The sequence below is a fragment of the Phlebotomus papatasi genome, chromosome 3 (assembly GCF_024763615.1).
Source record: "Phlebotomus papatasi isolate M1 chromosome 3, Ppap_2.1, whole genome shotgun sequence".
NCBI lineage: Eukaryota > Metazoa > Arthropoda > Insecta > Diptera > Psychodidae > Phlebotomus > Phlebotomus papatasi.
The window spans coordinates 50,328,918-50,354,978 of record NC_077224.1 but is presented as its reverse complement, the minus strand read 5'-3'; the positions used below and the strand labels follow the sequence as shown (position 1 = coordinate 50,354,978).

General features: G+C 36.3%; 3 protein-coding genes across 3 annotated transcripts; 1 reads left to right on the top strand and 2 right to left on the bottom strand.

Moving 5' to 3' along the window:
* The first annotated feature begins 809 nt into the window (after positions 1–809).
* On the top strand, positions 810–5,287 carry LOC129807194 (etoposide-induced protein 2.4 homolog). The gene is made up of 4 exons (XM_055856292.1): positions 810–1,151; positions 1,212–1,417; positions 1,481–2,155; positions 5,005–5,287. The coding sequence occupies exons 1-4, from the start codon at positions 1,137–1,139 to the stop codon at positions 5,135–5,137; spliced, it is 1,029 nt and encodes a 342-aa protein (XP_055712267.1). The 5' UTR covers positions 810–1,136; the 3' UTR covers positions 5,138–5,287.
* LOC129807193 (aspartate--tRNA ligase, mitochondrial) lies at positions 4,822–14,162 on the bottom strand. The gene is made up of 4 exons (XM_055856291.1): positions 13,936–14,162; positions 13,768–13,837; positions 10,210–10,847; positions 4,822–7,558 (listed from the first exon to the last, which is right to left on the bottom strand). The coding sequence occupies exons 1-4, from the start codon at positions 14,035–14,037 to the stop codon at positions 5,345–5,347; spliced, it is 3,024 nt and encodes a 1,007-aa protein (XP_055712266.1). The 5' UTR covers positions 14,038–14,162; the 3' UTR covers positions 4,822–5,344.
* Positions 14,163–14,297: 135 nt separating this feature from the next.
* Positions 14,298–24,701, bottom strand: LOC129807192 (diacylglycerol O-acyltransferase 1). The gene is made up of 7 exons (XM_055856290.1): positions 24,018–24,701; positions 19,441–19,661; positions 19,212–19,373; positions 19,000–19,152; positions 18,599–18,936; positions 14,633–14,905; positions 14,298–14,568 (listed from the first exon to the last, which is right to left on the bottom strand). The coding sequence occupies exons 1-7, from the start codon at positions 24,143–24,145 to the stop codon at positions 14,347–14,349; spliced, it is 1,497 nt and encodes a 498-aa protein (XP_055712265.1). The 5' UTR covers positions 24,146–24,701; the 3' UTR covers positions 14,298–14,346.
* Between the last annotated feature and the right edge of the window lie 1,360 nt (positions 24,702–26,061).

Genomic DNA, 26,061 nt, shown 5'->3' with positions numbered 1-26,061 from the left:
AGAACATGTGTTCTTTACAGAACTATTGTTCTTGAAAAAAAAGAGCTAGGGTTACAGAAGATTACATAACAGCAAAATGTACCATTATACAATTACACGAAACAGTTCAGATGCAATAATCCCAAATAATCCCTTACATAGTAAGTATTTCAGAAAAATACATTAAAAAATGTACAGAAAAAATGTTGATATCTAAGAATTAATATCTGGTGAAAACGGAGTAAGACCTTTTATCGCTTCTTTCAATTTTTATTCGCTACAACGTTTCGGGAATACGATGTCCCATTCATCAGGTCTACAAAGCGTTTTGAACAATTTGGTTACATTTTTAAAGAATTAATAGAAATTAAATCATTCTAGAGACATTCAGAATGCATAAAGTGCCATAAAATATTCTTTTGCCAGGTTTTTGGGTATTCTGCCCCCCTGTGCGACGGTTGAATTCAAAATATAAATTTTAAGGTTATGTGAAGAAAGATTCATGTGCATCGGGTCTGAATGAAAACTATTTTGCTCTGGTGTTTCCTCATTATTCTCGTACTTATTAATTATCTTTCTCAACAACCTCCATTTATTTACCAATTTAATTTAAGGAAAATGCATTTCATCATGAATTCTGTTACAGTTTTGGAAATATTATTTACGTTCACATGGAATTCTTGCTATATTAAGTTTTTAAACATAAAATTAGAATAAAATGCCTTTTTGGCTTATGAAATGTTAAGTTAAAAGAAAATTTTGATTAAATCACTTGTACTCATCATGCTGTGCTCAGAAAAATCACAAATGCCATAAGTTTTTCTAGATTTATTTGATTTCTGACAATCAGCTGTTCGACAGTCAAAAATCTAACCTCACTTTCTTATCAAATCAACAAAAAAAGTTCAATATCATTGTAATTCTGTAATTTTTTGTGAAACAATCATCAATAGCAGAGCAATAGAGAATTGTTCTGTGAAATAATTTTATCAGGATAGGAATATTTGTGAAATAGTGCGGAAAAATTGTTGACTTTTGACATTTTGTGGTGTAAAAATCCGCATTTGGTGCTCTCATGAATTTTATACAGTCTTTTGGTAATTTAGCGTGATTTAGCAGAAATCTAGGAATATTTTTTTAAGCAAATAATAAGAGAAATGGATGATTTTTATGTAAGTAGCCAGTAGAAATGTGTAAATAGGGAGGAATCAGGTAAAATTGTTTGTTTTCAGAGCATCTGCAGTGCCACAGTTCGGGGCTGCGTGGACAGCATCAAGGGTATCGCTGTAGTCTTCTATTTGGACAGAGAGATGAACAAGAAACTATCCTCGAGATCATCTCGGTCACAGTCCACATCGAATGAACGACTGAATCAGACCGGAGCTCCGTCAACTGTCAGACGGTCCGGGATCAACAAGGAAGCAACGAAACGGGAAGAGTGAGTTTTCTTTGTGGCCCAGAGACAAAGTGACAGATTTCAGGAAGTTCTTTTTTTTTTAAGGGAGTCGAAGGTGTGGGTGCGTGTTTTGCAGTGTGGTGGTCTAAATGGTGGGGTCTTTTGGGCCAGTATGGTGATATTTGAATATGGAATTCTGCCTGTTCTCAAGCAACTCCTCACTTTCATGCTGTCCAATGAATCTGGCTTCGGGATGAGTGTTTGGGGATGGATGCAGCCCTTCCTCTCACTCATCTTCCAGATGATCTGGGTGCTGCCCCTCTTCCTCCTCACTAAAATTGTGAACAGCCTGTGGTTCCAGGATATCGCAGATTCTGCCTACAAATTCCGCAAAGGACGTCCACAATTGATCCCCAGCATCAGCAAACTCTTTGCTGACACTCTCTTCAGCCTCATCGTGCAGGGTCTCTTCCTGGCCCAGAGCATGCTCGTGAGTCTGCTGCCCATTAGCTACGTTGGGAGCATTCTGTGCTTCGTGCACATGTCTCTCCTGTACTCCCTCTACTCCTTCGAATACAAATGGTGCAACATGGGCTGGGAACTCCACAAGAGACTCACCTATATCGAGTACAACTGGCCCTACTTCGTTGGCTTTGGGGTGCCCCTGGCCATCGTAACGCAGCTGCCCAACTCCTACATCGTCAGCGGATGCGTCTTCTCCATCCTCTTCCCCCTTTTCATCCTCAGCGGCAACGAAGCCACTCCGGTCTCTACCACAAAGTGAGTACCAAATCCATTGATAAACCCAAATAAACTTATGGTAACTGAGATTCTTTACAAACGACCTCGAAGTGCTTTCAATCCGGAATGCGTGCAAATTCGATTTTGAGTTGAATTTTTGAGGAAATGCCCTCGGGCCCGGGACAACTTTAGATCAGTAAAATTTCATTCAATCAAAATTCACGTCCTTTTTCAAAAGATTTGTAAGTCTTATTCTTTCGCGCTCAAAATTAGATTCAACAAAATTGAAATTAGTCTGATGTTTAAATGAAGAAGAAGAGTCCGAAAGAGTAGGATAGACTTATGCAAATCGTTTGAGAAAAAAGTGTGAATTTAGATTACATGAAATTTTCCTGATCTAAAAGGTATGCCAGACTTCTAAAAAAAAACCACGTCAAATCACCGAATCAAATCCTTTCAATTTTGAACCGTTCGGCACATCTTTTAGATCAGGAAAATTTCATAAAGTCTAAATTCGCGTCCCTTTCTTTCTCAAAAGAATTAAATTAGTCTATCTCAGTCTTTCGGACTTAAAATTAGACTGAACTATATTTAATTTGTCATGATGGTCAAAAGAAGAAGAAGAAGAGTACGAAAGAGTGAGATAGACTAATGCAAATCTTTTTGGAAAGAAAGGGATGTGAATTTTGACTTTGAAATTTGAATCACTTTCTTTTATTATGGGAAAAGTCATTTTTTTTCACAGTTAAACGGCAAAATCGGAGAGATAACGTAGCCTGAGCGGAAAATGATGTATGGACGAAATGTAGACACAAATGTCCTCTAGAATTACAGTAGACTCTCTCTCAATCAGGCATACGGGGCAAAATGTCATCCAAATTATTGAGAGATTTGGGCGTCAAAGTCATTGTAAATTCCACAAAAAGCGCTCAATTAGAAAGTATCATGATAAAATAAGAGGTTCTACACCGAATTTGAGGAAATTTGCCTCGAAATCGAACGTGAAAATTGTCAACAAAATTTTTAACCCGATTGAAAAAGAACCGATTGAGTGAAAGTCTTCTTCTTCTTCTATTTTATGTAAGGCTGTTGGACTCACTCGGGTCCATATAGCCAATTAGAGTGAAAGTCTACTGTATGTCGAAGTAATCATCAAAATCGGTTCAGCGACAGTCGAGATAATTGAGGTTATGTGATATTGAAATTGGTTTTCCGACTGTGGCACCCCTGGTGGTGGTCCCACGAAGTTCAAATGTTCTAGAAAGTTGTAGCATTTTTTTGAGCTCTTACTCATCAAAATCGCTTAAATAGAACCAGAGATATGATTTTTTTGAATTTCGTGAACTTTGACCCCTCATATCTCCGGCTTTATTCTAACGACAGCGAACCCACGTTTCGTTCCAGGCTTTGAAAACCTCATAGCCTGGACTACAAAACTCTAAAATTTGATCAACTTGTACAATGCCGTTTTTGAGAAAAATAAGTTTGAATTTTGACGGTATCGCAGCGCCACCTGTGGTGACTTTTTAAACTTTCATCTGAAAGTGCTCATCAAGACGAAACCAAAAACCCAAAATTTAGCTCAAAATGTTAATTAGAACCGGAAATAGAGGCCGGTCAATTTTCGAACTTTGACCCCTCATAGCTCGGGTCAAGGGTTATGGATTTGCTATGGCTTACCCATAAAGCTTATACCTCATCGGTATATCCCTCACGAGCATATGCGTGCATTTGAAGCGAGGCATTTGCCCTCTGCTCCGACCAGTCAGTATTCGACGAGAGCCACGGCAAAGGGGTAGTGCCTGGGGTCGATTCCTCAGATGTCGCTAAACCTAAGCCTCGGTTATCAAATCGGTTAACAATAGGTATAATCTTCTGGATCTTCGGCTACAACATACTAAAATTACAAAGGAATTTTTGAGTTATTTAACTTAGAAAATTGATAATTTTTCTTTTTAATAGTAGCGGCCCTAGCGGTGGTTTTGCAAATTTTCAATGTTAGAAGGCATTTCACGAGAGCTTTCCAAACGCCCTCAATTTTTGAATTCTGATAATTAGAACCGGAAATTGAGTCATTTTAAGAAGAAAAAAATGACGCTTTCTAGCTCGGATTAGGGGGATCGAGGGCCCTTAAGTTTTTGTTTGTTCAATCGAAAGCTACAGGACCCAGCTATAACATACTAAAAGTTGTGCCAGATCGATGCCATAGAGGGGATGAACTATTTAGAAAACGGAGAAAACTATAAAAGGGAGTTTTCAAAATGGCGAAAGGAAGTAAGGTTGGGGTAGGGATCACTGCACTAGGTTGCAATTTTCACCCGGTATATGATCTTTGCCGGAAACCGCAAGTCGATCTTTCTTAATTTGAGAGTTATTACGCCCCAAACAGGGGCCCCGGCCGGCCGGACAAGAAAGCCGATCGGAGGACATGAGATTGTTAAGAATCTCATCTAATAACCTAGCATAGACATCATTTCTGTATGTAAAGCCTGAAATCCTTCCCCTGTATACAGTCGCTCTTACTATGTGGTCCACACCTTTCTTAGAACCTTAAAATCGGGGAAGTAGTATATCAATGCTGACTGAAGATCAGTCCAAGGAATTCAAGCCGATCTCTGATCAGCAAGACCTAAAAAAGTGTCAAGTCAAGATCCCTGAAGTCGAACACTCGCGTGATTTCTCAAGAAAAGAAAAATACATAGCCGTTTTTCTATCTGAATCTGGATTTTATTTATTAATACATTTATTATTTGTTTTATCTTTTCAAATCCTTACATGTACTTAAAAGTCTAGGTCTAGAATGATAGTTCACTAAACTCAGGACTAAATATAACTTAAGGAAAAGGTATCTTAGATTAGAATGAACTTTAACTCAATTTTGTTTTCAGCCAATATCCTCTGAAACTTTTTTCACCGGTCGTCGCCATCTCCAACACGCTTTTCAGTCGCACAATTCAGGTGCAGAGGGCGCCATCTTCAACGCCCAGTCATCCAACTCAGCCGTCGAAGAAGGCCAAATAGTTTCAAGCTTTGCGATAAAGTCTGTGATTTTATCAGAAATTATTGGAAATGCGACGATGTGCTTAAAAAAAACATGACCAGAAACTTTTAATGACCTACAGTGATACTGCTGTCGTGAACCAAGAACTTGAATAAAACATTTTGACTGAATTTTCTTTTTCTGGATTTTGTAAATTGTGAAAAATGTAGAAAATATCCTTAAAATGCTTAGGGTGTCGACATTTTAACATCAGAACTTTCAGTGTTCTCAGAGGAACTTTCAAGATTGTCCGTTAAAACCTCTTCTGCAGTCGATGTATCTACTGTCATTTCTGACTCATTTCCATTACTTCCAGTATTCTCCTGACCATTTACCGAGATATGGTAGAGTTTGAGATCTTCAGGAGTTAGTTTTACAGGTGCTTGAGACATATGATCTTTGCCATGGAGACCTTTAGGGAAAGCAATGACATCTCTGATTGTTTCTGTACCTAGCATCATAGCTAGAAGCCTATCTATTCCTAAAGCTATGCCTCCATGTGGCGGACATCCTGAATCCAAAGCGTTTAGGAGATGATTTAAATGTGAATGATCAATTTTAAGGATGTCTTGCAGAACGAATTTCTGCAAGGTTGCATCGTGAATCCGAATGGATCCTCCTCCAATCTCTTGACCGTTTAGAACTAAATCATATGCTAGGGACTTCATATCTTCGAGATTCTTCTGTTCTTTCAAATTTGCTATATCTTCTGGATGAGGAGCAGTAAAGGGATGATGTGTACTTTCTAGCTTTCCAGAATTATCCTTAGTGAACAGCGGAAAGTCAACAACCCAGAGAAAATTATTACCTTTTGTCCCTTCCTTTGGGATAAGGTCTCTACTTTTCAAACTCTCAATTATGACATTCCTGATGCGCCCCATCAAATCCTGCGTTTTTCTCCTCTGACCAATAGAGAGAAACAGCAGATCACCCTGTGCAAGGGTCAGTTTTTCCGCAAGAACTTTGGTTACTTCCTTCGAGAGGGCATTAGAGATATTAGATTCAATCCAAGCTTCTATCGAAGGTTCCTTTATCTTAGACACGAATAATCTCGTATCCTCAATATCTTTTATCATAGACGCAACGGTGTTCTTCAACGAAGTCGGAAACCCATTTTTCGGAGATTTCAGTACAATAGCATAAGATACGAAATCTTCGTAAGTACTAGCTAGAGTCTCATTGAGTTTAACATGTTCAGTAACATCGTTAAACTCAAAATCAAACCGAAGATCAGGTTTATCACTTCCGTACTTCGACATTACTTCGTCGTAAGTCATTTTCGGAAATGGTGTCTTAACTACACCATGTTCCTTTGGCCATGACGCCTTGATCACCTCTTCTATAAGTTCCATAACTTTTTCACGATCCGTAAAGGAAAGTTCTACATCCAGTTGCGTAAATTCTGGCTGACGATCACTTCTTGTGGCTTCATCACGATAGCACCTAGCTATCTGAAAGTATCTATCAATGGCTCCAGCCATTAGTAATTGCTTAAATTGCTGTGGACTTTGTACCAGAGAGTAGAAGTGACCACGCTTTCGTGATGGTACTACAAACTCCTGAGCTCCACCTGGTGTTGCCCTAAACAACGTAGGTGTTTCAACCTCAACAAATCCACAACGATTTATGAGAAACTCTCGCATCTTCATCAAAACATCCGATCTCGTTCGGAGATTTCGTTGCATATCGCCAAAGCGCAAATCAATGTATCTATGTTCAAGTCGGAGGGTTTCTCTGGCACGATTGAAATCCCGTACTTCCATTGGAAGTTTCTTACGAGACTCATTGAGAACCTCAAAACTTTCTAATAGAACCTCAATTTGCCCAGTGCACATAGCAGAATTCTCTAAATGTGGAGGACGAGCTGTAACTACGCCACTCACCTTTACAATCGATTCAAAAGCAAGGGTATCCAGCGGAATGTCATCCACCTTCTCTGGTGGAATAACAACTTGAGTAGTTCCATAACCATCTCTTATAGTTATGAACTTCTTCATTCTCTGGAATCCCAACCAACCAGCAATCACAACACTCTGACCAATATGACTGGTAGAGAGTTCACCACAATTGTGAGTACGACAAGTGAACAGACTAGTGTCTACAGTAACCTTTGGTAGCTCCTTTTGACCTACCTTCACACCATCTCCATTATCTATCTTCATCAATTCGTCAGGATCCTCCTCTTTCTCCTCTGATGCATCAAACTCTGCTGGGATGTAAGGCTCTTCAGGTGATAGGACCTTAAACTTCGACACTATAACCTCAATGTCTCCTGTTTCAGATTTTGTGTTTCGACTCGACGGAGGACGAGCTGTTACTGTTCCCTCCACGAAAATAATGTCTGTTTCCTTCAAGTTCGCCATTCCTTCGATTATCTCTTTGTCCTGGTTCCCAACTGTCACCTACATGTGTTTTCTTTTTACATTTTCAGTGAATATTAGTTCATACTAAAACTAGAAATGGTTCAAGGAAAGGGTTTCTACTTTCAAGGAAATGAATACTGCGGGAATTAAGGACAGGAGTCCAGTTTCATTGCAAGGTAAGTTGACCGAAGACATCGGTAATCATTTGGGTCCATTATGTACCTCAATGCCTTTAATGTATCTTAACCCCCAAAGCTGTGAGCCTGATTTATATCAATCAGTGTAGACGTAGATACACTACAGACTTCACAGTAAACGTGCCTCAGATTTGGACCAGTACACATGGCTCTTCGTTATCCGGCACTTCGTTATCCGGGTGACAGCTGCCAAGCGCTGGCGGTTGATGTATTCAAAACGATTTATTACTAAGCATGCAGTTTATTCAGAGTGAATTAGCCGTACTCACTATGGCGTTGTTATCTCGTAATCTCCGTAATCTGTAATCTTGTTACAATTTTCCATTCATAAAATACATTACGAGAACATAACGAGATAATGGACTCTGGGGTGCGTAATCTTGTAATCTCGTAAAAATTTTATTTTGTTAAGTACTAGCAGCTAACTTCATGCCTTTCCGAAAGCTTTCGGAGCTTTCAGAAAAAGCTAAAATTGAATGAGAAATGACATAACCTCAGAATTTGTGCAGTGTTTTTGTTTGAGCCGGTCATCAAAAAAAAAATTCATAGGGTAAAAATTGTAATTTCGTAGGAAGTAAATTTCTTACCTGCCTTTCTTCTTAAACATTCACATCCACAAGATCGCAGTTTGCCTCCTGCTCCAAGAAATTAATAAAACGCTGTTTATTGTACTTGCGACTCATTGTGACGATAAACACCAAAATGTAAACAAAAAAACTTAACAAGATTACGAAACGTCAAAGTGACTATTTTGCCACTCACGATGATGGCCTTTACAGCCCTTTACAGATTACAGATTACAAGATAACAACGCCATAGTGAGTACGGCTAATGTGTTATTTTCATTTTATCAAAGTTTTTGACACACAATCGTGCTACAAAATGAGACATGAACACACCACAAAGAAAATTCTGTTGTTTTTCGACAGAAAACAAATTCCCACAGCAGAAAATATAAAAAAACGTTGACCAGATTCAAAACACTAAAATGTCATTTTGTCCCCACGTCAGCCGGATAACGAAGAGTCGAGTGTACATTGCCGCTCTGAATATGGATATGGAAGTGAGCGTGTATGACAGCAAATTCACCATCGGTCTTGAAGTTAATTTAAAAATATTTTCACTGAGAACTCCACATACTGGTGGACATAATTGTTCAATATCAGTTACAAAACCTTCCGACCGAACAATTTCTAATGTAACTGCTATTAATGTATTCAAGGTATTTTCTTTGAAAAATTGAAGTTTAAGGTCGCTGTCCACTCTTCAACAATACAGATTATGTGAAAGACCATAAACTTTACGTCATCCAATACATGAACAAGATTTCATCTCTCCAGTATCGTCATATAGTTATTTTTCACTATTATGTTCTAAGTCAGTAAGTAGAAATATACATCCTTGACAGCTGACGTGCTTTATCGCCGAATGAGAAGCAAATCCTACAACATAATCTTTGGCGTCGTCATCGATAGGCCGTCTGGTCAAGTGATCAGTTTTTAAAATTTCTTGGTATTTTCTCACGTAGTCCACAAATTCTTTGTTTAAATTACTCTGCTTTATTTGCGAGATGACCATAGGACCGTTCTGTTTCTATATTGTATAGAAAAAAACTTCAGGGAATGAACTATCCGGGAGTTATTCACGTTGTTGGAAATTGGTCCATGTTTTCAGCATGGACATGTGTTTTGGAATTATGTCAAATGTCACTTCGCAAGAGAGGGAAAAAAGGGAAATTTTTATCCAGCGGCAATTTGGATAAAGCTCATTCTGAAGAAAAGAAGCCGGCACAGTCTACTGGAAGCCATTATAAAGGAAAGAAATATATTTTGAATTATTGCGCGACAAATCGATTTATTGCATTGTAATCCTTTGCGAGAAATACATTTAAAAGAGTTGTAGAGTTCAATTAAGTTATGTTTAGAAGCATAGTGATCAAAGATTCCGTGAATATTCTGCGTTTTATTTGGAAAGGGAGCTTCTTTTCAAAGGAGTCAACGAGTCAACGGAGACCCGGATTTAATCACTTTGTGTCTCTTTAATAGGTATCTATTCTGGGCACATGTGGATTTCTGTAGGAAGGCAATCAACCTAACCTAATCTTTTATTGAATTGGTATTGCTGGAAGTGAGTTGCAGTAGAAGATGAGGAGTTAATGAGGCTATCATTGCAGTCAAGGTGACGCGGTATAGGTAATGTGGAATTATGTATGTTTTTATGACATTGAGTTTCTGGTTTTAAAACAATCTCTTAGTTCATTTTACATTCCCGTGTAAAGTAAATTTGGAATTGAGTGTTTTCTTCACATAAACACACAGTATAAAAGCAGTACACTACATTATCCACTGATCCGGAGGTCCGCGTTTTGCCCTATACGAGCTAGGGAATGATTACGATTTGCTTTGATCAACTTACCTTGCTATCTGGTAATTTATCAGCAGATAAATTTAATAATACAGTAAATAAGGAATAACACAAATGCAATATGCTCACCTGACAGAACCCCGTTCCATCTCTCATCCTAAAGAATCTCCCGTGGCGTTGAGAATTTTCCAGCCATCCCACTAGCCTTATGAACATTCCCACATGACCCATCCTAAGTTCTCCGCAAGTATTTTTTCTCTTGTCAAAATATTCCCTGATAGTTCCTTTCGCTTTTGCCAGCTCTGGAGCTGTGATACCTAGACAAGTTTTACTATACGTGCTCATACCACGCTTCTGCGCAATAGATTCTATTGATCTTGGTATAAATGGTGCCTTTACGCTCAAAATCTCTTCAACATGAACCTCAACATCTCCCGTTGGTGTTGTCCGATTTCTCGATGATTCCGGACGTAAACGACATCGTCCCACGATTCTCAATTGAGCATCGACAGGCATCTTTTGGAAGCGAATTGAGAGATCCATGTCGTCACCATTGGCGATTAGCTGTGTGTACCCTGTGCTATCTTTGAGCATCAGGAATCGCCCTAACCTTTGCTTAACAACACGACCAAACATCTCAACCAACATTCCATGATGATGATCTCTAAGACCACCACATGCCACTTGCATGGGACGCTCCATTGGAGTCAATGGCAACTGCATCAAAGGCGGTGGGTATGATCCGAAGTCATCGAAACGATTTGGCCCTGATACAAGTACAAGAATTTTCTAAGAGCTTGGAATAGTTTGCGATTTTTTTTATTTTTAGCAAGGACACAACAAAATTCGATTTATCTGAAAGCTTTTACAGTTCAGCATGGACATGTTTTTTTTTTTAATTTGTGACAACGTTACGTTACTTTGCAAAGGGAAAAAACGCAGGCGAATATTTTATCTGGCGGCAACTTGAATAAAAGCTCATGAAAGTAGCCGCACATTTGGAGGACAAATTATTGTCCTGAAAGCAAGCCATTAATAGAAAAGAAGTTTAATTGTTCATTAGAAGCATTTGGGATTTCTTAAGGATAAAAAGAGTTGCAGAGTTAAGGTTGAAGCTATCAGGAAGAATGGAAATATAGATACGTGAATAGAAATCATCTAGCGTTTCATTTGGAATCAGGGAGCTTCTCTTTAAGGAGTCTACGTGGCACAAAGAAATCCGGTCAATCAACCCGAATTTAATCACTTTGTTGCTCACGAACATGTATTGTTGGAAGTGAGTTACAGTTATAGATCAGGAATTAATCAGGCTATCATTGTAATTTGTTTAGGTCATGCAAGTTGACATCACTCTTATTAACGATACCGCTCGTATTGTGACAGGGTGCTTAAAAAGCACTTCGGTGGACAAACTCTATTCGGGACGGGTGAGGAGACAAATCATCTCCAGTAGAGAGATGTCCAAGGTTCTTTCTGAACCAAAACATCTTCTCCATAATCACAAAAAAAAAACAAGAACAAGGTTGAAGTCTCGCAAGATCAGCCTGAGTCTATTTAGACCCTTAGAATCGCTTTCTGTGAAACTTTCCTGAAACTTTCACAGAAACTGTCAAATGAAATTCTCACAGTATCTTAGAATTCACACTCAGGATATGAACTGTGACAGAGGTGTGCAAGAACCGTTTGAAACCGAATAAACGTCAAAATAAGTTTGTTCAGATAGCGTTTTGACCATTGACGTATAAGTTTCATTTGACGTTTGTTCGGTTTCAAACGGTTCTTGCACACCTCTGAACTGTGAGATGGTGAATTTTTCACGTGAGAAATTCACGGCTCTGAGATCACCTTTAGTAAGCATTTTGTCAAGCTTTCGTAAAAACTTTCATGTGAATTCTTAGATGCTGTAAGTGTTTCCCTTACACTTTTTGTGAAAGCGTCACCAAACGCTTACAGGAAACGATCTACAAACCGTGAGTTTCTCACATGAAAAACTCACGCATCTCAGAATTCATACCCAAAAGACATGGCGCTTTGAATTTTGTGAAATTTGAACCTTCATATCTTCAGTTCTGTTGTAACCACTGCGAACCCACGCCATTTTTTTGGAAACTGGATAGCTTAGACGACAAAACTCTAAAATTTGCTAGGTGAATTTTGTAAATGTCATCTCAAAGTGGTCGTCGAATCGAATATACGGAAAAATCTAAGTCAATATGTTAATTTTTCAATTAGCTGGAGATAGGCTGCCCAATTTTTCAGCTCTGACTTCTTATGGCTCCGGTCAAGGTTGTCCGAGGCACTTAAGTTTTTGTTTGACAGATTTAAAGTGCAGCTATCACGTATAAACATTGCAGTCCGATCCGTGCGATAGGGCCGGAACTAATTAACTTTCTTTCAGAACTTTTAGAAAACTTTCTTTTTAATAAATAGTGCCCCTGGCGGTTAATTTATGAACTGTCGATTTTAGGAAATTTGGAATTTCACGAAAGCTTTATAAGACGCCCTCATTAATCAAATTTTGACATTTCGGTCCTTGACACACTTAGGACTTAACACATTCAGTTAATGTACTAGAAATACTTGAGATAGAATGTTCATATTTTGGAATTATATTCCTACAGATTGATAGATGATTTTTTTGAAAAGAATTTTTTTTCTATTATGGGGGCGCGGGGAGCCTCTCAAACATGCGTCTTAACCTTCGCTGAATTTAAATTTCTTTACATTAATTCATCAGAAACTTATTGATTTAGGTAGAGTAACTATCCAAGAAAACAAATTGGCAATCAGAATTCAAATCAGAGAAGAGGATGAAGGCCAATTTTAACAAATTCGACCAGACGTCGTATTTTCCGTCCGCTATTTTGAGCAAAAATTTTGCATGATTTTCCGCGAAGCGAGAAAAGAACAACAAAATGTATTCCCATCTCTGCCGGACTATTTTTCCCAAGTAATTGAAGAACTGAAGTAATTAAAAATCCATTCCCGACAGCAATTCGGATATTAAATGCCCAGAAATATATCATCTAAAATCACTCAATTTGCGTGTGATATATAATACCGTGGTAAGGAATGGGTTAAGGCAAGATACGGCTTAAGTGAAAATTGATAGAAATGTGGTTTAACTATTATTTCGAATAGCCGTCTCTCGGCTAATCTTCAAGTCGGTCAAGGCCCTTCTAGTTCGGGTCAGTGGATCGGAGGGGCTTAATTTTTTTTTAGCGAAAGTTCTAAAGCCCAGCTTTAACATACTAAAATTCAGTTTATACAAACTTCTGATATAAGTACTGAGTATTTTACAACAATTTCTGATCCAAGCGACGAAGTTTCAACGGCATTTACATTGTATCAGTTGTTGGAACGTTTTATTTTGTATTTTACTCTCATATAAGTATTTTATCCATTTTATCACAAAATATTAGCTAAAAGAATCATTTCCTGGGTGATTTAGCCCCACTCTTCCCTATACGGCAAAGTAGTGTTTATGAAACAAATGTTTCAATGTTCTTTAAAAACTATGAAACATGTTTCACTTATAAACATTGATTCTTAAGTTGTTCGTCATAGCTCAGCTATTATAATGATTACACTTATAATTCCGTTAAAAATATTTTAAATATTGATTGAAAAGGAGATATTTGTCACTTTATTATGTATTAACTGTAATTAATATTTAATAATACTTACGGAACATTTTATGCGGCGGCTGATTCCACATGTTTCTCTTCATTTTACACGAATTTCCAATTTGAGCACTCTGGAAAGACGATAAATCCTTCAATTAGATGGAGTTGAAAACATTGGGAATCACAATCACTAAAAGGAAAACTTTTATTCAATAAAATAATTAAATACCGGCGAAGTAAACAATAAAACTTCAGACGCTACTAAGTTGTATCGTCTAGAAAAGCTCCAATTCAGCCTAGAGAAGAAATAAGTTTTCAACATCACACTCATTAATAATAAACAGGCACACGAGTGCTAAAATAAATTGGGAAAAATTTTATTTTCCCGTGAAATTTTATAAAAATATTATGAAACTGAAATTTCTAACCTTTCCTATGACGACTTTTGCTGTCACAGTCACACACTGAAAAATGTTTCTCTGCTGAACCACTGGGGGCGGTGTTTGATGAATATGTCGGTAATGCAGAGAAGATTGATGAAGCTTTTATATTTTGAATATTAACGGACGTAGATAGAGCTTTTAATGATACTATTTCTTTGAATATTTTTTAATCTAGAATTCTATATTTGGTACAAATCTCAAGACTCCACCAAAACTTCATTGTAATGCGTGACAACGTAGTCATGGTAGTACATCATAACGGCAAGAGGTTGGCCTATAATCAGTGATGACCAAACAATTGTATTTCCCCAACGCGGTCCAAAGCGCTTCTTGGCAAAATTGGACACCCAAGACAGAGGAATCTGACCCATCATTCCCATAAAAGCCCACACTTTGAACATCCTCAGTGGAACACTGACCTGAAAATTGCGAAACATGTTATTAAAGGGCTCAGAGATTGAGATAATTGTGTTGGGATTGTACCAGGTACTCATGGAAGAAGGCACTGATAAAGAAGACTGTGATTGAGGCGGCTGTTTTGCCAAACCCCATATCCACGACTGGAATGTAGAGATGACGAACGCACCAACGATGCACCGGCATGTTCCAAGTCCTCCAGAATGTATCTATGCTATTGGCATTCCACCAGTCACAGTAGAAGTTCCGGTCCGCGAACTGCAAGAGTTCCCCCATCAAGTTCAGGAAGGAATGGAACGTGAGGTAGAAGAAGCACAGCCATACCAGATGGTTGGGAATCTTAAAACAAGAAGGCCATAAAGATTTATTAAATATAAATAAATGAGTTTTTAATTAAATTAACCCAATATCCAAGTTAAGGACACTTTTTGGGATGCTTGAACGTGTAAATTTGAATAAAGTTGTTTACCAGCCTCATCAATTTAAAATCAATCAATACAGGAAGTTCCGCTTTCAAAGAAATTCTCGGGACCGAAAAAAGCCCGCGAATACACTCCAGTGGTGGCGCAGAATAATTGCATACGCACAGGAGAGGTCTTTGGAATAAGTTACGGAAACGCCGTGATGTATGCAAAACATTTTTGGCGCTAATTTTTTGGCCTATTTTCGGCGCCAACGATTACATAAATTATTTTATAAATGAGTTCTTAATAGTAGGCAATTCATATCAAATTCTTTCAATCCGTTTTCACTTAAGCCGGAACTCTCTGTACAAGTTAGAGCATAGCCAAATTTGCACCAATTTTTCACTGCTCGAATTTCACAGAGCGAGAGAGAGAGGTGTGAATAGAATCCCTTGATTTTGAGTTATATATATTTTGACTTCTTATCCATAAGGGGACGCATTTTGTTCAAATTTTGGAAATCTAAAGTTTCGTATTTTTAACGTCACGCTCTTTGTCCGTCCGTCCATCTAATCCATTCGTCAGGTCCTTACCACATCTAGAGGTCAAATAAACTTCGAGTCTTCGAGGGACCCCTCCAAAAGTCGATCCTGGGACCGTTAACACGCCCCTAATTTTTTCCCACTCCTAAACTTCCCCTCCAAAACCATATTTTTCTTGGGATTGCTCGAAAACACGTCGTTCGATTTCTTTCATATTTGAATATGTTTTAAAGATTACTCATCGTCCATATACGAAAATATCCAATCATTCCTAATAACGGTTTTCAAGATCAAAGATTTAAAAGGCTATAGTAAAGAGCATATTTCTCAATCGAATGGTATCGTATTTGGGCTTGTAAAAGGTCTTGGAATTTCTGACAAGTCTAAAATTGTTCCAATCGGTTGTGAACCGCTTCCTAAACAATAATTAATTTTAATGCTAAAATTTCATATTTTATGGGATTTTTTGAATAATTTATGAATCGGTTCAAATCAGTTGAAAACCGGTAAACTGTAAATGATGATAAAGTACTTTTGAGCTAAGTCACGAGTTTGAGGACTTTGCAAAGCCCTGAACGGTTTGTCACGCCTTTTTTCATTTATCGGTTCACGACCGATGTAAACCGATGCAAAACAGATCTTGAAACCTACCAGAAACTACGTTCAAACGCATAAAATCTAATTATGGTTGAAAATTAATAACCTAATGAAATCAGTTAAACTTCATCGAAATTCAAAATTTTTTCAAATAAATCTATTAACCACTCGAAGAAGTTTAGAAATAACCCACGAGAGACTTATTTGTAACCTTTGATGTTTTCAGGCCAATAAAAGAATGAGTAGCTATTATTATGGATCAAACGTTGGTCTTAATCTCTAATCCATATCCAAAAATGCAAAAACATCGTTGGATCATTTCTCAAAAGAAACGAAAAAAAACTAATTTCGGTTGTAGAAGTTAAACGTTTATGCACACAGAAAAATAGAAAATTCTTAAACAGAAACGCCCAGGAATTTAATTTCAAATCCCATCCAATGAATGCCAATGCTCTATAATTCTAAATCCTTGATCATTTAATTTTAGTTGCAATTTGCAAATCTGTAGACATTTTTCATTTTGCAGCTAATGCTGAACTTAAGTTCCCGATCTCTTAACTTGAAAGAGCTAGGGATTCTAGCCCATTTCTTTCGCTCAGAGCTTCTAAACTTAAACGCCTCGGGGATTCACGTCCAATTTTAGTTCCCAGGATCTTATATATTCTTAAATTTAGAGACAAAATTTTTGTGTGTGTGTGGCTCTTGTACACCTCTCAGTCTTTTGGACTCTTCTTTTTCTTTTGAACATCACGCCAAATTAAATTTAGTTCAATTAAACATCGAGTGCGAAAAAATGAAATAGTCATATGCATTATGTTTGAGAAAGAGAGGGATGTGAATTTCGATTACATGAAATTTTACCGATCTAAAAGGTGTGCCAGAACCATTATGGCTCCGGCACACCTTTAGATCAGGAAAATTTCGTGAAATTAAAATTCACATCCCCTTTTTCTTGCAACGTTTTGCATATTTCTATCTCATTTTTCTTAACCTGAAATTATATTGAAATAAATTAAATTTTGCGCGATGTTTAAAAGAAGAAGAAGAAGAGTAGGATGGACTTATCCAAATAATTTAAGAAGGGAAGGGATGTGAATTTAAATTTCATTAATTTTTTTTTGATTTAAAAGGTGTGCCAGGGCCATTATAATTAACAAACTAAGGAACGTATCACAAAAAAAGAACACATGAAGATTTGAAGTATTGATCTTCCACTGTTTAACCTCTCGATCTAGTATCAACTAACGAGCGGACAAACATCGTTCCGAAATTTTTTTCAAAACTTTAGATTCGCAAAATTGACCTTCAAGACCGAAACCGAAATATTTTTACGATTTTGAGGGATGGCATGACGTTTAAAATTCGAACTCTTTGTAACCAATCACAGGGATATCGTGTCGATCTCCAAAATCCAAGAAAATACCATAACTCCTGTCTTTTATAGACCTTTACCTTCAAAATTCTTATGGAGAAATCTTTCCACATGTCAGTTTGCACTTTACATTCTCATCTTATTTCTTCCTTCCTCGGGGGAAAGCAATCTTTTTTAGTACCCGAGATGAGGCTATGAAAGCTTCCCCAACAAGATCTAATTTCTATATAAATCGGAAACAAGAGTATAAGAATTTTTCTCAGGATCTTCAAACTTCCCTAAAGGAATTTTACACTAGTATATACCTATTTGTGGTTCTCTCATGAATTATAGACTTAAAGTGAAAAATTACTATCTTATTGTAAAACACTAAGGAAATCTCAAGAAATTATAATTTTTATATAGCAAAATGATATGAGTTAAAAGTTTGAGTAGTTCTTAGTTTTATAATACCCCAATTAATTTAATTACCGGTTCATAATCTATTTAAATCGATTTTGAAAGCACTTAAAATCGTGCCAAAGCTTCAAAGAAAATAATAAAAAAATAAAAAAGGTTGATCCCACAATCCGCCAAAACCGACCGATTTAAATCGGTTGAAAAAATTTTAACAGTTATCATCGAAATACATTGATGTAAGAAAAGGATCAATGTGATTTCTTGCTCCGGATAATTTCGTACATATATATGAAAAAAATTATTACATGAGTATTAAATTGATTGAAGCCATTTTTTAGAATAAAATCATAGTTTTGAACAGGAAAAAACCAGGGCTAAACAGTTCTTCCGATCATGCAGAGTGATCGGTGCCGTTCAGTCGGTATACTACTAACGATTTACTCGCCAACTTTAATTGCTAACCCCTTGGAAGAAAATAAGTGGGAAAAATTAAGGTCCTCTTAATGATTTTATAGTCAATTGAGGAGGGGGGGGGGTCCACGCAGACCCAAAGTTACAATCTCAAACCGTTTAACTCCTAGATCTCGTAACAATCGAACGAATATGCAAACAGCCTTACAGGTAAAGGTAAAACCAAAAAGTTCGAGGTTTCAAAAAATAGAAGGAGTATCGATCTTCCCATGGAGTCTAAGCAGAAAATCTTTACTTAATAACTTACCGAGAGCTTAAGAAGTCTCACAGTTGCATGAGCCAAGTCCATGTTGGAAAACGGTGTCAAGGAGTTTCTCACTGAAGGAATCATCCACTGCTGGAAAAGTGCCATTACAACATTCACCCCAATCAGAACTTCAAGAATTCGTTTAAGCAAGAAACGCTTCCTGATCCTCGAAGTTCTGGGGAAATTTAATTCGTAACAGAGCGTTGGAGCGAAGATGAAGTACAGAAGATCTGTTAGATGAAGATTTTGAGGATACTGAATGAGAACTTCAGGTTGATGAGTATCTTTCTTCATTGCATCCATTCCATCAAAATCATTCTTTTGCGCCGTATCTTTTTCTGTAATTGGAAATTATCGCTGTTATCGCCTAGTTTAAGAACAAAAATCCATAAATAACTTACGCAACTGAGCTATTGAGATACTTTGAGTTCTCTTTCGGGTTTTTGTGGATTTGGGTGAGACTATATCATGACGGCACCACATATTGACCTGGACATAGCTCCAGAGCTTCATGAACAGAATGGAGTAGACAAAGCAGACAAAACTAGCACCAACTGTTGAAGAAAGTTGTTGGATAAACCTTCTAAAAACGATCTAATGTTTGTACACTCACTGAGACTGAAGATTTGACCCTTAACGTGTATAATGACCATTGGAATGAGCACAAGAACAACGATATTGATCACATGGATGAACATCCCGAATCCCTCAGTAATAATCTCTACTGCCAGACCCTTTTCCACCAGCAGACAAATCAGGATCGGCACAAGGGTGTCTGCAAAAAGTCAACAAATTAGGGCAACATATTGCAGAAATTAGCAATTTTTCGCATTATTTCTTACAGACTGTAAGGATAAGGGAGGGAAATCCTTCACCCTCATTCTTTCCAGTCAGGACAATGTACCATTGAATAGGGTCAATTCGAATGCCGTATTTTATGAAATTCTCCAGAAGGAGACGGAATCCTCCCATGGTTAGAAGTAGGAAGCCCCAATTGACCAATCCAGTGAAGTTGTTGAAACCTGAACTCCACGTAAAAAGGGAATCCTGTGGTCGATGGCATCTGCAAGGGGTAGAAAATCAATGCTAAAAAAAATTCTAAAGATTGAGGAGACAAAATAATGTGGTAGGGGAGACCGGGGCAGCTTTAGCCATCAAATGATTTTTTTTATTTCGTATAATTTGTAAGAAAAATGTTTGTAACAGGCTGATAAATATTTCAATGAATAGGAAGGGACGTGCTTTCTTCGAATAAGTAGTGGTTTCTTCAATATTCCTTCTAAGGTAGGCTATATAATAACATCTCACTGTCTAATACCATACGTGGATAATTCTTCCCCGGTCTCTCCTACTCGGAAAAATAATAGGGGAATGTAGGCATGGTTCGCACAAAGTGAACCTTCAAACCAGAGGTGTGCAAGAACCGTTGAAACCGAATAAACGTCAAAATAAGTTTATTCTGGTAGCGTTTTGACCATTGACGTACATGTTTCATTTGACGTTTATTCGGTTTTAACTGTTCTTGCACGCCTCTGCTTCAAATGATGCGAAATTTCTCTTTGTTTGCAAAGAGCTGACCTACGATTTCTCATCTCGTTTTATCAGCTTAATAATGATCTATCTTATGGCTAAGAAATGACGAACTAGCTCTTTGCAAACAAAGAGAAAATTTGACTTGTTTGAAGGATCACTCTGTGCGAACTATGCCAACATTCCCATATTGTTTGTAATTCCGTTCGGGGTACAGATTGAGTGTTTAATCTGTAATACCAGAAAAATTCTGGTATGGTATCTTGTAGGATGTAGGGACCAGAAGAACTAGTAGCAAAACTTAAAAGATTTTATAGATTGAAAATTCTTATAATAATCCTGAAACGGGGAAGATATTTCTTCAGAGAGTACCTATCTGCAAACACTCTCTAATTAATAAATTTTGGAAAATGAGTTATGTCAAAATTTGTACTGCAAAAAATATTTCAAAAGAATTGAAAATTTTCATTTCTTTTTAATTTTCCAAATTCCTTGCTCATCAGGTTTAAGAAGAATTATGAATGCTATTTATTGTAAAAATATGAAGCATCGATCTCTTTTATTTCCGGAAAATATCGGATTTGAAAATTTTCAGCATTTTCCCAAGGGGGAAACAACTCGCGAGTCTACGACATCTACCTTGTGAATATCGCGAATATTGGCACTTTTTCGTGAATATTGTGAATATTTCACAAATATCGTGAATATTGTGAATATCGCGAATAATTGCTGAATATTGCGAATATCGTGAATATTTCGCGAATATTGCGAATATCTCGAACATTTCTTCAATACTACGAATATTGCGAATATTGCGAATATCGCGAAAATTTTTCAAAATTCGTGAATATCGCGAATATTTGCAAAAAATTCTGAATATTGCGAATATTTTGAAAAATATTCGAATATTTTCTTCTTCCCATATAAAATTGTGAATATTTTGTGAATATTGATTCTACGACATGTAATTTTAGTCAGTTGTTTGCCCCTTGCATTTTCCTCATATTTCCATATTTTTAGAAAATTATAAAATACTTATATACAAGAACTATTTAGGCCATCATATAATCTAACCCCTTTGGAGAAAAATAGTTGCATAATTTTTGTCATTAAGCAAATGTCTAATTATAGCATTGTTGGTGACAATAACAAATAAATAATTGCAGTGAGAGATTTTGTGAGAATTTCTTCATTTTATTCAAAATAATCATGATTTCAATTAAATTCTCATTTTCTTCCTCAATTTTCTATAAATTGGACAACATGAGACGATTTATAAGTTCTTTAACTGTTTTTAATTAAACTGAATATTAGGTCAAGTAAAATGTCTTGAGTCCTTTTGCGTCAGGTTTCTTTTAGGAGTAATTAAGATAGTAATACGATATTATATTGCATTGTGTCATACTAAAAATGTTTTCAAAGTTATAACACTTTAAGAAAAAAAGTTCTTTTACATTTTTGCGTTTGATAAAGCCAATTGTATGTTACAGTTCTCCAAAATGAAGGTAAACAAAAGAAAATTTGATATGTTCTTCAGTATTACTACGACAAATGTGTTGTTTATGTACCCAATACAGTATCTGATGCAACAACAAATTATGGTTCAAAATTTTTCAAATTTTAATAATTAGAACCGAAGATAATGCAATTTGAAAATTCAATTTTGACCCCTTATAGCTCAAATCAAAATGATATGGGGGCTTAAATCTTTTTTTAATCAAAAGGTCTTAAACCCAGCTATAACATATTAAAATTTGAGATCGATTGATGCCATAGGGGCTGAGTTATTGGGAAAACAAAACTTAGCGTTGTTCCAAAATGGCGGTAGGGTAGTGGCGGTGGATTTGACATCACCAACTTCTAGTCACCCATCGATATTTTAACCTTTGCCGAAAACCGCTTGTCGATATAGAAATTATAGAAATAGATAACACTTTTCGTTCTCTCTCCAGAAGTGGTTATACGAAGGACGGGACGTCTACGAAAATCTATTTTTAGCGCATATGATATTCGTGATCTATGAATATCCAAACGTGTAGATCCAAAATTTGGGCTTGATCTGACGATGTCGAATTTCACCTCGGACTACAAAGGCTGAGAGTGTATAGAATCTCAGCTAAAATGGGTTACATACGAGAACAGCAATCGGAAAAAATCTTGATCCAAGTGTGATGAGCCGGCCCAAACGATCGCCAAGCCCGGAATAACGACCAAAACATCTGTTCTGTGTGTTTGGTGGGATTGGAAGGGAATCATCCATTATAAGCTTCTGTCCAAAATGGCAAAATGATCAATTTGGACCTCTATTGTCAACAATTGACCAAAATAAACCAGGCGAATGAGCAGAAGGGCCCAGAATTGGCCACTACGAAGGATGTTGTGTTCCTTCTAAAAACTCCAAGCCGTAGGGGGAAGTGGGGCACTTTTGAATATGGGATAGCTTTGAAATTGGTATTTTTTTACCTATTTTTAAATAAAATTTAGCCTTATCATGCTATAATTTAGCTGTACAAACAGATTGATAAGCTAAATTACACTATGGTGACACAACTTCATATAAAAATAGGAGAAAAATCTTAATTTCAAGGTTGTTCCATATTCCAAGGTGCCCCACTTCCCCCTACACATTTTTAATGGCGCTCTAGAAGCTTCGAGAGCCTTGATGGGATGTTCTATCGCATCTGCCGTATTGAGACCTAGCACCAAGCAATTATTATCACCCTTTCAAGCATTTGCAAAATTTTCTTGATGGTACAAAACTGTCCTCAAGAAAGGCTTGTAACAAAGGGCTAGTCAAGTTTCTTATCGGTAGAACGAGAACTCCTTCAATCGCGGAATTATGAAATTGCCAGCAAAATGCTTAAGATGTAACAAACAAAACTGTGCATATTTTATCTAAATCGGATAATCCCGATAATCCTAACTACATTAATTTCATCTTCAAAATAAAACTTAAAAAAGGACTCAAGACTTTTTACTTTCCCTGCTTTTAGATTTTCAAAAGACAGGGAGATAGGAAAGACGTAGAATGTTTTAGCGGTATAACTTTACACACATAGTAGTCACAGTATTGGCCAAAAGTTTCTTGACAAAGCTATGTTAGAGAAATGAGATGGTAAAATAATACAAAAAAATTATATTTTATAAGATTTTTCTTTTTGCAAATGAGTTGTTCATAAATTATAGATATTATTTATGTCTTTCAAAAATACTCAATCAAATTTATTTCATATGAAAAATAATTCTTTTCCAAATGTTGATAATTTATCATCGGCCAAAAGTTTCTTGACGATAATGAAAAAGTGAATAGTTATTAAATAGTTGAATAGTTATTAAAATATATTGCCATAGACCAGATTCATAAAAAGAATATGGGGAAAATATATGAAGTGTTTGAGGCCATAATATGTGCGAAGCTTGAAAGCTTTCTCCTAACGCCCCTGTTACTTACGATTGCATATTTTACGACTTTGTATTTTTTCTCATTGAGCAAATTCAGAATGATCTTAAAATTATATTTTGAACTTTAATGCTTAGTCATACTGTTCAAGGTGTTCAAGGTATTTTCTAATTGACAATTCGAATACCGAAGATTTGTAAGTCTGGCAAAATGTGTTTGACTTGTTAAATTGATGATCAAGTAATAAATTTTTATATTTAAAAACCTCATCAAAAAATGTACACAAATCATATGGCTGTTGTGTACTGCATGGCGCATATTGAGTGATTGTGAGTGAGAGAGTTGATAAAAAAATGCGTTATCAGTGGTTTAAGTATTGAAATGAGAATTTTCTGTAGATAAGAATAAAAACTTGATTTGTAGGCTTGCCCCGCAACTTTGGAACATTGAAAGTCCGGGAAAGAATGTGCGATAAGTGAGTAATCTTACGGTTTGTCTGGCTGAGATCTTCGCTGTTTGTACTCCTTTTGGATGATCTCTTCGGCCCTTGTGACACTTTTGGTCCGTCTATACTTTATTCGATTTCCCTCAAACTTTAATCCATCGTGATCACCCATTTTTCCCGCGCACCTCAATCACGCAAATACGAGTTTCACACGATTTTCAATTGATCAACGTGATCTCGCCTTTCTGCTGAGAGTTCGAAGGTGATTTTGACGGTCAATGTCAAGTAATTAGAATTTTCCTATGCCAGTGTGGGCTTTTGTAATTGCTGTTTCAACACTTTTTTTCTTAACACATGATCAACATTTTTTTCTCTCTCTTCGAACCTTGTTCCAAGAGTCTCTTCCAAAGTTATGAATAAATTTTAATCTGCGCACGTCTGTCGATCACAAAATCTCAACACTGACTAAATGCCGCATGGCGGAAAAGCGTTATCGCACCGAGAAAGCACTTTATGAAGTCAGAATAAAAAAAAACGAGATAATTAATACTTTTCTCCCTCCAACTCTAGGATTTAATATGCGATAAGATGAGTAGAAAGAGTAGAACTGTCAGACATTCTACGGAGACTATTTTTGCCGTGTTCGCGAGGAAATCTCAACTAACAAGGCACACTACTTGCCATCGACTTTTTAATCTCATTGTAAAATTTAAATGACCCAACACTTGGTGAAGGTGTGTGAAAAAGCCGGCTTTTTTGAGAATGTGGGTGATTAGAGTTGAGCAAGTATAGATTACAAAGCTTCTTAGTATATCTTCTTGATAAGTTGTTTAGGTATTTGAACTCTCTGATAGCTAAACTGGGTTTAAAAGGCTTTAATAGTACATTTTCAAATGAAACAATTTTTTAAAATTTATATTTAAAATTGGTATACTCATTGTGTTAAATGGTGAAGATCTTGCTTTATAATACAAGTCTCCCGGATACGAATCATATTTAGATCACCAGAAAGATCTTGTTATCAAGAGATTTACTTTACATAGGTTTTCAATACTAAAAACATTTTTTCTCTGATTTTTGATGTTACAAAAATTTATTTCATTTAAAATTTTAAGATATAGGGTAAATTAAGCTAATTCAAAACTTGCTCTAAAGTCTAAATGGATATTTTTCGCTACTCCAAATGGAAACGTCATTGTTTTCATGATAAATATTATATATTGTATAGTCCTGTTTGTTATATTATGTAACCTGGGCATCAATCAATAAATTATTATTATTATTAAATACAGTTCTAAATTATTATATTTATATATTTTCTATACCACAGTTTCATTATTTAGTTAATTTTGCTTCAAATAAAGCGAAAATCCATTCATATTCACAAATTTTAATTTGTTAATTTCTCAGAAAAATTAAAAGTGTACCTTTTCACCATCGAATTTTTCATCGATCGACCATGTTTTCTAATGAAAAACACTACAAGGTGACTGTTGTTTATTCGTTTCGTTTAACATTTATGTCATATTTCCGGCTAATTTTACTTAAATTAAGTGCTAATCTTTATTATTAACGGTACGTGAAGTTTTTAAATGAAATAATTACGTATTTCGTAAACAAAAAGGGTTTTTCTGAAGTGTCTGCAAATGCTTCAATAGGAAACCCCGGAAATATGATTTTCTGGAGAGATTTTCTTATTGTTTTAAATGGGAAAGGAGAAAAGACCAGGAATAAGTACAAATCCTGCACTCAAGAGCAACTCAACAAGATTTTGGAAGCCTTTCCTCGCGGTTTCACTTACACTGTTTGTCTCCAATTAGAAACTTTCCCTTGTCTCCATTTGAATCAATAATGTTTCCAATAGAAGCATTTTAAGCTCGCATATTTTTCTTGTATTTATGAAGTTTTCAAATTATATCTAAAGAATTTTCAAAAACTAAAACATTCTAAAAGAGTCAAAGAACAAATTTATGTAATTTTCTTCAGAAAAATTGTGAACTTAATGTGTTGAATCTTCTGTGAAAATTAAGGTGTCTGGAAATGGTTTTGAATTAGGACATTTACCCTACAGCAATAGAAACAGTAAAA

Coding starts and splice junctions, on each gene's coding strand:
- LOC129807194 (XM_055856292.1), top strand. Junction 1,418..1,480: donor GAAGCAACGAAACGGGAAGA/GTGAGTTTTCTT, acceptor TTTTTTTTTAAG/GGAGTCGAAGGTGTGGGTGC. Junction 2,156..5,004: donor ACTCCGGTCTCTACCACAAA/GTGAGTACCAAA, acceptor TTTTGTTTTCAG/CCAATATCCTCTGAAACTTT.
- LOC129807192 (XM_055856290.1), bottom strand. CDS start 24,145: ATGGGTGATCACGATGGATTAAAGTTTGAGGGAAATCGAATAAAGTAT. Junction 18,937..18,999: donor TATCTCAATAGCTCAGTTGC/GTAAGTTATTTA, acceptor TTCCAATTACAG/AAAAAGATACGGCGCAAAAG. Junction 14,906..18,598: donor TGAGACTTCTTAAGCTCTCG/GTAAGTTATTAA, acceptor TCTTGTTTTAAG/ATTCCCAACCATCTGGTATG.
- LOC129807193 (XM_055856291.1), bottom strand. CDS start 14,037: ATGAGTGTGATGTTGAAAACTTATTTCTTCTCTAGGCTGAATTGGAGC. Junction 10,848..13,767: donor GCCGCCGCATAAAATGTTCC/GTAAGTATTATT, acceptor TACTTGTATCAG/GGCCAAATCGTTTCGATGAC. Junction 7,559..10,209: donor ATGGAACGGGGTTCTGTCAG/GTGAGCATATTG, acceptor AAACACATGTAG/GTGACAGTTGGGAACCAGGA.